Here is an 11,625-nt window from a genome sequence, read left to right as displayed (position 1 = left end):
GCATGGTGGGTGTGCATCTGTCACTGTGCATGGTGGGTGTGCATCTGTCACTGTGCATGGTGGGTGTGCATCTGTCACCTGTGCATGGTGGGTGTGCATCTGTCACTGTGCATGGTGGGTGTGCATCTGTCACTGTGCATGGTGGGTGTGCATCTGTCACTGTGCATGGTGGGTGTGTGCCATCAGCCCTTGCAGTGTAGCACTAGCAGGAAGGATTTACTTTGCACCAAGGCTTGCTTTCTTCAGTTCAGTTGGGCATCTAGAAAGGTTAATTGAGAATTACACTTTGAGAATACCACAAATATTCCTATTCCCTGGGGAGGAACTTTCTGTGGGCTTAGGAATCGGGGAAATTTTCTGCAAATGCTTGCCTGCCCCAGAACTTCCACAAGGAGAACAGTTCCAGGCACCACCCAGCAGCAGCCTGTTTCCTTGGAGGACACTGTCAATGCCACTGACCCACACCTTGTAACTGGCTTAAAACACCACCGCTGACCTCTGATAGGGTTTCCTCTGGCCAGAAAATCACCCATGAAACGCTGAAATTTTCACAAGAAATTCTTGAATACTGAAAGTGTTACTATTTCTAAGTTTCATTACAATTTTTTGCTGAAGGATTTCTCTCTTCCTGGTTCTGGCTTGCACTTTTTAATAGCTAAATTGTCTGTCTTTGTTTTAGTCCTTGTTACGCAGTCCCTAAACTGTCCCTTAAAGACTGATGTATTAAAACCCAGGACATTTCTGCAGCTAAGCTTTAGAAAAACCAGAGACCTCAGTGGAGTCGTGGTGGAGGTTTTAGAAATCCATGTGAACAACAGAAACAGTGGTCTATTCTAAGAGAACTCTATCTATCTATCTATCTATCTATCTATCTATCTATCTGAGAGAGAGTGGTTGTTTGAGCATTACAACTGCCGAGTATGCAGAGCCTTACTCCAGAGTTCATCTAAAAACCAAATGGAGCACGCGTGTATTCTGTTACTTCAGGAAAAACAAAGTAGAACCCTGCAAGGGATAGGGAAGGAAGAGGTGATATTCAAACCCAGGCCTGCCCGGTCTTGCTTCTGGATTGTTCTTCCTACTACATATACAACATCCCACGGGCATACACAGTGCCTTACCTGTTCAATACAATCTTTGGGTAATGGAGGCGAAGGGAATGAGGCAAAAACCAGGACACCAATATAGAGATAAGTCAATGTCACCAGCATATAAGCAATGCATAGGTCTCTCACCTGAATGTAAACACAGAACAAAATGCTCACTCAGTACAAAGATGTCACAGTAAGTCTACTGAAGCAATGATGACAGGGAAATCCAAATGTATCCTTTTATTTTGTATGTGTTTGTATACTGAGTTCTAATTTTCACAGAACTCAGTCACACACACACACACACACATCTGATTAAAGTACTCTGTCTAATTTTTAATTTTAATGTAGACTAAACTGCTTGTTAGAAGACTTGGGAAGCTAATACAAACTGTGGTTTTAACATGACCGAAGTTCTAATTTAATTTTAAAAGGTAACATTTGTCAAATTAAAAAAGAATAAGGATAATAAAAAGGCAACAAGAAAGTCTAAGCCACTTTTGGTTTGACCTGCACATTTTTAAAAATGCTTTTTTAGCAAGTTAGCTTTTATCATCAAAGTATGCGTAGGCCAATAGGAGTGGAACATATCAAAGGATATTTAATAAAGAAGAACACTAGTTAAAGAGTAGACAAGTGAGCACTAAGGACCAGCATTACATACTTAAATGTGAAACAAAAGGGCATTTGAAAAGCAGCTGTTCAAATAGCTGTCCAAAACTATTACTGGAATCAGCAAACAAACGCAGACTGTTAAATCGAGCAGCCAGCTTTCTTCTACTGCTGCTCCCATCCTCCCAGGCGTGCAAAATAAAAAGCTCCAAGAGACTGAAGGCAGCCAGCTGCTGGACCCAAGCAGAGCAGATTCCACAGCTTGCAAACTGTCTCCTCCACTTAAGTTACAGCCAAACAATTCAACACAAAAGGAATTGTGGCAACAAGCCTATTCATTTTAGATAGAAATAACTCAAAAGCTAGGGAAACAGATTAGGAAAAAACAATTCTATGTGATTTTTAAGTTTGGTGGCATGGCAAGGATGTCTGACACTAGGGAACATTTTGGATTTTTCTGGATGAGTCTTAAAATGGGCTGAAGCAGCAGCAGGGTTCATAAGCTTGAGATCCGCAAGTCTGGTTGAGAAGCAAACAACAACGTGTGAGAAGCCTCCTGGTCAGTTCTAAACTGACAATACACGCCAGGGACACATCAGAAAAAAGATAGCGCCTCGGCCTTCCGGCCTTCCGAGGTGGAGGCTTATGTAAATTGGCCCCAGGTCTCTCAAACCTCTGTGAGAGCTTACTGTTCAAGAGCTGGCTTCCAAGGCCTCCCTCCTTAGTACAAGAAGCAGCTCTAGTGCCCAGCTCAGGCAAGAATTCCGTTTCCCCTGGGGTTGTGTCTCACTCTTGTGTGGGATGAGCAAAACACATCAAGGAATCCTATTTTCACATCAAAAAGTAGCTGGCGTCAATGACAACATTCAAGGCATTCCAGTCTCCAGCTACTCAACTGGCTCAACCTCCTTAAAAAAAAATGAAAGAAAGATTTGTTATTTTTATGTATATGTGTGTTTGTGTGTGCTGGGAATTGAACTCAGGTCCTCTGAGAAGCAGTACAAGCTGAGATATCCCTGTCTTAGCCCAATAAAGCCTCTTAAAGAAAAAAAAACCACAAACACTTGGGGATCTGGGAAGATGGCTCGGTAGTTAAAGTGCCCATTACACACCATGAGGACCAGAGTTCAGACCTCCCTTAACCTACATCAATGCCAATCCAAAGAGTAAAAATGATAGTTAGCCACATCTGTGCGCTCTGGGTTTGACAGGGGGGGATTCTGCCTCAATAAAGTGGTAAGCGCAATCAAAAATGATTCCCAACTCCAGTCTTGCATATGTATGCCCATGCATATGTAAAACACGCACACATGTACTGGGACAGACAATAGACAGACCCTCGAAAACAAAAGCAGCTGTGCCAGAGAGAGGAGGGAAGGATTTCACTGATAATCTTAATTTATATACCACCTGAATCACTGTAGTCTGACCTCCTGGGAAACAAGTCCCTTAGTGAAGTCTGGAGAGCTGTGAAGGATAATTCTAAGCGCTTCCCAACAAGACAATGTCCCCTCCACTTCTCTCTTCTCAGGGCACTGGCCACACACAGCAATACTTGTTCTAGTTGCCACTAGCTTTCATTGTAAAAACAATCCACTTAAAAGAGTTACTACTGTTACTTTTTAATGTATGTGCGTGCCTGTGTCTGTGGGTCAGTGTATATGCATAGGAGTCAAGTGGAGGATGTTGGATTCTTTGGAGCTTGAGTTACAAGAAGTTGTGAGCTGCCCAGTGTGGGTACTGGGAACTGAACTTGGGCTCTCCGCAAAAGTAGTGCACACAATTAAAGGCTGAATCATTGATTTAGTTCCCGAAATAATCGTATTTTTGAAAAAACGTTCTCAAGTGGAAAGATATCCCTGGACATTAAAAAAAGAGCTAAGCTTAACAGTTCTTTAATCAACTTCTTTTCTCCAAATAGATGCATACCGTTGGACTGTAAAACCCTGGAGACGAGACTGTCTTTTTTATATTATACTTCCAGTGCCCGGGACAAGGCTGGACATAGCAGGAACTTGTAGGAGAAAATGCAGGCGTGAGCTGGCAGCCGGCCTTCCTGGCACACTGAGCTTCTAAATGAGAAGCATAGCACGCTATGCCCCAGAAGTCAGAATACCGAATTCTGGAGCAGCCCGAGTAGTTGGTCGCTGGCCTGTGACTGAGTCCTCATTCTCTGTGTCTCCTTGAATGTGTGTCTTCCACACTGGTGGCATGAGTGTTCACTGGCCAGACTGAGGTCATGTGCTAAGTAGTGACTGTTAAGCCACGGTCTATTCTATTATGGACGTGGTTGTTCACATGCAATAAAGCAGGTGCTGTTCCTTGCAACTGTTTCCAGAGTGGTTCTTCTCCATGCCCTTTACCCACCCACGGGCACTGTGGTCTTGCTGGGGGATGTCCTGGTAACAATGGCATTATAGGTAACTCAGTATAGGTAAGAAGGTATCTACCAGCATGTCTGCTAAGCCCCTGCAGGCCATTTCATTTGATCCCCATAAAACCTTACCACACAGCTGCAGCCAGTTCCTTTACAGATGAGGTAAACTGAGCACAGAAGCCACGAGAACTTGCTCCTGGTTATACGGTGAGTAGTTTGGTAAAGCCAATATTCTAATCCCCAAACAAGGTCTTTCTGGTGCCAAACTGTGCACTTAGCTACAATGATGAAGAGTTTACTAGTCTCCAGGTATTTAAGCCATATTTAATAAATTAACAAGAGGTAAGAAGAAACAAAGAATATAACAGGAAAGCATCATTAGAGACACAAGGAAAACACCAATGCCTGTGAGGCCAGCCTTGCTTCATGTGCTCAGCACACACTGAGAGCAACTCACAAGTTGTGTGTCTGTTCTCATGAGGAAACACTGATGAGCAGAGACGATGCTAAGAGCTGAGGCTCAGCGTGATTGAGGAAGCACGCTGCCCATGAGCAGCATGCACGTATCGGGGGCTTGCTATTCTTTGAGACCCATTCCATCTCTGGACTAGCCTAAAATACAGATTCCTAAAAGCCCCTCGGATGGAAGAGGGGAGGGAGAGCTATCTTCTGGCAAACTAGTGTGTTGGGGGGAGGAGGCTCCAAGCAAACAGTATGTTTAAAAAGAGACAGAGGTGGTGATATTAGACTGTCCAGAGGCCTGCACAGTAAGGTGCTCCCCTCTGCTTCATAGGGAAGCAATGACTGGAAGACCAAGGAACTACAGACAGGTAGAATGTCAATTCCAAAAGAGGGGTAGATTCACAGTAAGATCAAAAGCAAACCTGGGAACACTTCTGCTTGTCAAACATTGTTTGTTCCATGTACTGTTCATAATGAAAATACTACCCTGTAAAGCACTTATTATGAAAAATGACAATCACACAGATCTACCCTGAACTTTAAGATTAAAAACTTCTAATGTGTAGCCAAGTATCTACAGACTCAGACAAGAAAAAAAGAACAGCAAATGAGATAGAAGGTATCTCAAATCACTTTAAAGGTCAAAGCGAGAAACAGCTACATAAACGCAAATAACCAGACTGAACAGACAGCTCCGCCTAAGGTCTGACTCAACGCCTATCCTACGGGAATCCATAGCCACAGAGACTATGCATTTTGATAACTTCTTTTTCAACCACCTAATGTTTTCCTGGTTAAGTGTGCTTTAAGAAATAGAAATGATATTCAGTTAAGAAACACATATAGAAAGTTACATTTAGTGACAAAAGTCAGCAAGGGAAGTTGAACTTGGAAATCCAGGCCACCGTGCTTGGGTAGCTGCTGAGGGCTCTACTGCTCTCCACCAGTGCCAGGGAGGAAGGGGTCAGGCCCAGCTGTGGGGACACTGGAGGGAATGGCCTGGCTTTCTACTTTCAAACACTTTCATGACTCTCATGATTTCTGACTTTAATCCCAAGGACATTTTGTATCACACTATTAACTGGACATTTTTTAGTCACATTATTTAGGGAAAGCTCTTGAAAAGTATAATCTTAAAGCTCTTAAAAGTATAATTAAGCAAGTCAATATAGTGTCCACTTAGCTTGATTAATGCCAATATAAAAGCCAATTTTGTTATAATCAAGACACTATATATTCACATACATTTAGAAGGCTATTGGCACATAGTACTTCATAAATGTTACTACTACTTTTTCTGAGTAGTAATTAACATTTTAAGAAGTACAAATGGTTTATACAAAAACAGTTAAACCAGGGCTCAGCAGGTAAAGGCTTTTATCACACACACCTCAGGACCTGAGGTCAGTGCCCAGGACCCACGTGACAGAAGAAGCAAACTGACCCCAAAAGCTGTTCTCTGATTTCTACATAGAACACTGTACACACAAAATAAGGTTGTTAAAAACCTAAACTAAACAAAACAAAAACCTTTTAGACTTTTAAAGTTAGACCACCACTTCATACTACAGTTTTAATTAAGACAGTAAAAAGGAAACACATCCATTTAAACACTGGCATTTAAGTCTTTTTTTAAAAAAATATTTTCTATCAGTGACAAAACCTGAAGACAGATTTTGTTAGTCACCTAATATACTATTTCACAGAGCCCTCTCTGACCAATTCAGCAGCTGAAAAAGCCATGCGTCCAGCACTCTAGTTTGTTCTGTGTATGCACTGCTATCTCTTAACCTCATGCCTCACACAGTGCCGAGCAGGTGCTCCACTGACCTCCACTGTAGCCACTAGCCTGGTAGACCTCTTTAGCCCTGAGGGCAGTGAACCAAGGCACCTGTGTCTCTCCAGTTCTCAGCTTCCCACGAAGAGGCATGGTACCCTCCCAGACAAACAGGTTCAACCTTCTAGAAAAGCAATTCCACTTGAGACTTTTGGGAGCAAGAGTTAAGCCCTGACAGGCTGCATCTGGCAGTGCAGCAGTTCTGTGCAGCCAGAAGCTATGAATACCTGTGACAGTGACAGGAATTATGATGGTTGTGTAATCTTTGACAATTTTTGCTGGAACATTAAATTTTTTAGTATTTGCTACAAATGGAGAAGGAAATGAAAGAAATATTAGCATTGTAATTTAAAATATGCCAACAAAGGGCCTGGGGATGTAGCACTTTCCCACATGCACAAGGCCCTAGGTTCAATACCCAGCACTGCAATAAATGAACAAACAAATAAGTGAATTAATCCAAAGCACTGAACAATAGAATGTTCTGCTTTTTTAAAACCTCAGAGTAGTTTGATGTAAACTTCCTTCACCTGGCCTGGTCTTACGGAGCGCGGGAGCTGCCACTAATCATGCTGTGCGCGTGTTACTGACCCAGTGCTTTGTGAACGGAGAGCAGTGAGCATTATTCTAGTCAAGGTCCAGAACTCATAGCTTGGGCTAACTAAAATCTGAACCCTAGTGAGGCCCATGTAACCTGACCCACAGTAATTAAATTTGTGCATGTAGGGAATCATGAAATGTGAGAATCGCCTGCACTTTAACTCCTTATAAATCCTAGCATTCAGGAGGCAGATCAGTGTGAGTTCCAAGCCAGCCTGCTCTATACAGTGAGTTCCAGGCCAGACAAGACTCACAATAAAAACTTGTCTAAAACAACAACAACACCCATAAAATACAAAACAAAAAAAAATGACTTTCCCAGTCAACTGCTTTTCGTGTTTTGAAACACTTGGTTTCCCATGGTTCAGGCTGGTCTTAGACTCGCTATGTAGTGGCAGATGACCCTGGACTCCTGATTTTCCTGTGTAGCACTTGGAAGTGGAGGAAGGTCAGGCTTTTGATTTCACAATTTTATTTTTAATGTAGGTATTTTTAGCTGTACATATCCCTTTAAATACAGCTTTAGGGACAATCTCATGGATTTTAGTATTCTGAATTTTCATTTTTCAGTAACCTTCAAGGTTTTAAAATTTTTTTTCTTGTGACTTTTTCTTTAACTTGCTGGTTATATAGGGAAATGTTGGTTAACTTTCATATATTTGTAAATCCCCAAATGTCTGTTATTAGTTTGTATTCTTACTTTGTTATGGCTAGAGAACAGACTGGGCGCAGCTTTCCTTTGTGTCTACTGACACTTGTTTCGTGACCTAGCATGGACCTTATCTTGGTAGGTGTTTCTGGGTATTTGAAAAGAATATACATTCTGCTACTGAGAAGACTTTTATAAATTCAATCTAGCCGGTTCATGGTATTTTTCATGCTTTCTACACTTGTAATCTTTTGTCTATTTGTTCTTCCAGCTATTCAGGAGGAGGGAAGACAACTCCAATCATAATTGTGTACTTGTCTACTTTCACTTTGTTGTTACTTCATTTATCTTAACTTTTTTTTTTCTTTCTCTCCCCCCCCCCCACCCCCCACCGGTCCACCGAGACAGGGTTTCTCTGTGTAGTCCTGGATGTCCTGGAACTCACTTTGTAGACCAGGCTNGNCTTGAACTCAGAAATCTGCCTGCCTCTGCCTCTCAAGTGCTGGGACTAAAGGCGTGAACCACCACGCCCAGCTTTATCTTAACTTTTAATTACATATTATTAATGTACTGACTGTGTGTGTCTCTGTGTGTGTCTGTGTTTGTGAGTGTGTGTGTGTCTCTGTGTGTAGGTCAGAAGACAGCTTTCCAGGGTCACTCTTCTACTGCATGGCTCCCAAGGACTGAGCTCAGGCTGACAGGCTTTTTGTAAGTGCTTTTGCCTGCCCTGCTCTGCCCACTCCAATCACTGAATGAATATAGATTTAGTATTATTACATTTGATTTAATCTTTCTTTTCCCCTTTCTTTCTCTCTACCTCTTTCTTTCTCTCTCCTCCTCTCTCTCTCTTTCTCTCTTTCTCCTTTCCTTTCCTTTCCTTTCTTTTCCTCTCCCCCCTCTCTGTCTCTCTCTCTTTCTTTCTTCCAAGAGAATGTTGTATTTCAATGCATAGTTTCTGTATAACCTGATATTAAAGCAAAAAAAGTAGCAAACATAGCATTTCCTCTGCAATGCACGATGTCTCGCTTACAAACGTGGTCACAAGCAAGCTTATAAAAACTAGTAGACTTAACATGGAAAGTGAGAAAAGAAGGAACACAAATGGAGAACATTGTGATCTAACAGTATCAACCGGACAGTACTTCATTTGTAATATTACATTTTTCAGTAACTAAGAGTAAATATACTGTTAACTAACATTTTTTATAATATTAGTAAATGGCCAAACCTAAATCAAACATAGGATGAACTTCTTCCTATAGGGCATTTTCTCAAATGTAAATTTTATGTATATCACCATGGTACTTCCAATCCAATCAGCTCATAAGGACCACAGTATAATCATTCATCTTTGACTCCGGCATTATCATTTGTGCTGCTAAGTTACATAGACTTTCTACTTTCTTATATTCCAAGGCTATATTTTTATATTAAAAGTTTCTTAAGGATATTATATAATTAATTTTATTTTTAAAAAATTTGACAATTTTTTATTGCAGTGCTTGGAGCATTTACATTTAGTGTAGTTTTTCAATGTTTAAATGTATTAGCTTGCTATTTAGTTTCTTTTTCATACCGATTTTTTTGTTCTTTTCTTGTCTTTAGTATCTTCATTTTTTAATAATTATTATTGGAGTTTTTGACCTGTTCTCTGCTTTTGCAAACAAAGCTTTTTTTGGAGCATAGATATTACCCATGTGTTTATTTATTGCCTGTGGCTGTTTTCACACTACAAAAGCAGGATTGGGCAGCTGTAACAAGAACATAGCCTGCAAAGCCTAAAATACTTACCATCTAAATTTTTCATATGTTTGACCACTGATCTACAATTTAAACTTAAAAAATTAAGATGTAATATCATCTTAACTTTACTCAAAACATAAAGTGCTTCAAACACGCATTAAAGTCTATGCTTACGAAATACTGAGGCAGCTTCCGAGTTAGCCACTCACATTATTTTCTTGGTTCTTGTTGTTTTTCAAGAGTGTGATGATGCAATTGTGAATAAAGAAGGCCAGAGTAAGCACCCCCATCAGCTGTGGAAACTGAGCTCTTATCTCTAGGAGAAAAGACAAAAACAAAATGTTAAAATGCTGAGTCGGATCAGCCATATGCTACTGTTTATCAGGTCCCTCACGGTGAGCAGTCTGTGTGGTCAGAACACTTGGAAGGGAAGGAGTGAGGGAGAGCGCGTTCTGCGGCTCTCTCTCCGTCACCGCTAGCCGAGACCCCACAAGGAGGTTTGCGTTCAGGGTTTGTCTATGAGTCCAAAATCTTTCTCTCTTCTAATACCTGAGGGTCTCAGAGAAGTCCCTCTAGAAATGGAATCATAGAGAGAGAAAAAGGCTACTCATGGCTCTTGGGTGACAAATCTAAAATGCATTTCTTAAAAATAAAGCTGGAGGGCTGGAGAGATGGCTCAGCGGTTAAGAGTGCCGATTGCTCTTCTGAAGGTCATGAGTTCAAATCCCAGCAACCACATGGTGGCTCACAACCATCCGTAATGAGATCTGATGCCCTCCTCTTGGGGTGTCTGAAGACAGCTACAGTGTGCTTACATATAATAAATAAATAAATATTTAAAAAAAATAAATAAAGCTGGATAAACTAAGCTATAGTTTTGCCGTGGGATGCAGTGAAGATTTAATGCCAGGACAAATGTCTAGGTGTCGAGCTTGTCAAGAATGATTCTGGTTTGTTTTTTTTAAATGCACATAAACAGCTGCAGATTTTTATACTCAAGGAAAGAAAGAAAAAAAAACATTAACACAATCACTGTGGTTTTTCCCTGGCTTCTAGGATTAATTTAAATTAACCACCTAATTTTCTATAATAAATAGTTATTTAAAATTAACATTCTGTGAGCACTATTCGGAGGCAGGTAATAAATATGCGAACAATTAGTTAATGTGGAGTCAGGCTACAATTTACTCGGTAATACTGGTAGGTCTAGGCACAACATGTGGCAGTCTAGAGAACAACCTGCCTCAGATTCAGCTTGGTGCCCAGAGCAGAAGTGTAGAAAGGGCCCCTGACTCTTCACTACACTGACTGGAAAGGAAGTGATTCAGTCTCTTACATCTCTGCTCTAAACACAAGCAGAAGGCAAGGCCAGCACACACAGGCTGCTCCCTTCTTTTTGCTTGATTTGCTTTACTGCCTCAGCCTCCTGAGGCCCACACTCAGCTTACTGGGATGAGTCATCATCATGGCTAAGTCTGTGTTCTGTCATATTTCCCGTCTGTCACCTTCCACCTGTATTTTTTATCCATGGATGCAATTCTTCCTTGGTTAGACTAAAAGATGTTTTTTAGTAATCTTTTTACACCACCTTTTAATGAACTGAGGTCACTTCTAGTTGACAACAGCAATACACACACACACACACACACACACACACGATTATAAAAGCACTATTTTTGTAAATGACATTTTGTAAATCATGTGCAGATAAAACTAACTTACTGATATGTTTAACAGAGAAATAACTAACAAACTCTTTAGCTGGAATCCAAAGTAAAGCAGCTAAGTAGAAAAGAAAAATCGCCAGTCATGGTGGTTCATGCCTGTAATCCTAGCATTGGGAGGCTGTGTCCGGGGCCAGTCTGGGCTAGTTAGTTAAATTCCAGATTTAGCCTGGGCTAGAGTGAGATCCTGTCTCAAAAGGCTACCTTGTACCATTAACATCGTTCTTACAGACATATAATAACAGGTTAGACGCTCTAAGAAAGCATACTAAACAATCCCATCCACATTAGCAAAACTGACATAAATTTGGCCTAGCAATGCTTTCCTCTCTATAAGCTAAATGTACATTCATGTACTTAGATGTGTTAGCGTTACCATAGATGTACAACACTCAGCATTACCATAGAAGTACAGCACTCAGCGTTACCATGGCTGTACAGCACTCAGTGTTACCATGTATGTACAACACTCAGCGTTACCATGTATGTACAGCACTCAGCGTTACCATGGATGTACAGCACTCAGAGTT

The 11,625-nt window shown here is 41.0% G+C and overlaps 1 protein-coding gene across 6 annotated transcripts in view; it reads right to left on the bottom strand.

The window, feature by feature from the left end:
• The window catches only part of Slc38a9 (solute carrier family 38 member 9), a 73,685-nt gene that overhangs the window by 5,914 nt on the left and 56,146 nt on the right, over window positions 1-11,625 (bottom strand). For all 6 annotated transcript variants that reach the window (XM_021180274.2, XM_029468391.1, XM_029468393.1 and 3 more), the window contains 2 exons: window positions 9,581-9,687; window positions 1,122-1,235 (listed from right to left, as the gene is read on the bottom strand). In XM_021180274.2, coding sequence (XP_021035933.1) covers window positions 1,122-1,235; window positions 9,581-9,687 — 221 coding nt within the window. The remainder of the gene's footprint in view (window positions 1-1,121; window positions 1,236-9,580; window positions 9,688-11,625) is intronic.

The sequence above is a fragment of the Mus caroli genome, chromosome 13 (genome assembly GCF_900094665.2).
Source record: "Mus caroli chromosome 13, CAROLI_EIJ_v1.1, whole genome shotgun sequence".
Classification (NCBI taxonomy): Eukaryota; Metazoa; Chordata; class Mammalia; order Rodentia; family Muridae; genus Mus; species Mus caroli.
This window is presented reverse-complemented; position numbering and strand designations above follow the sequence as displayed.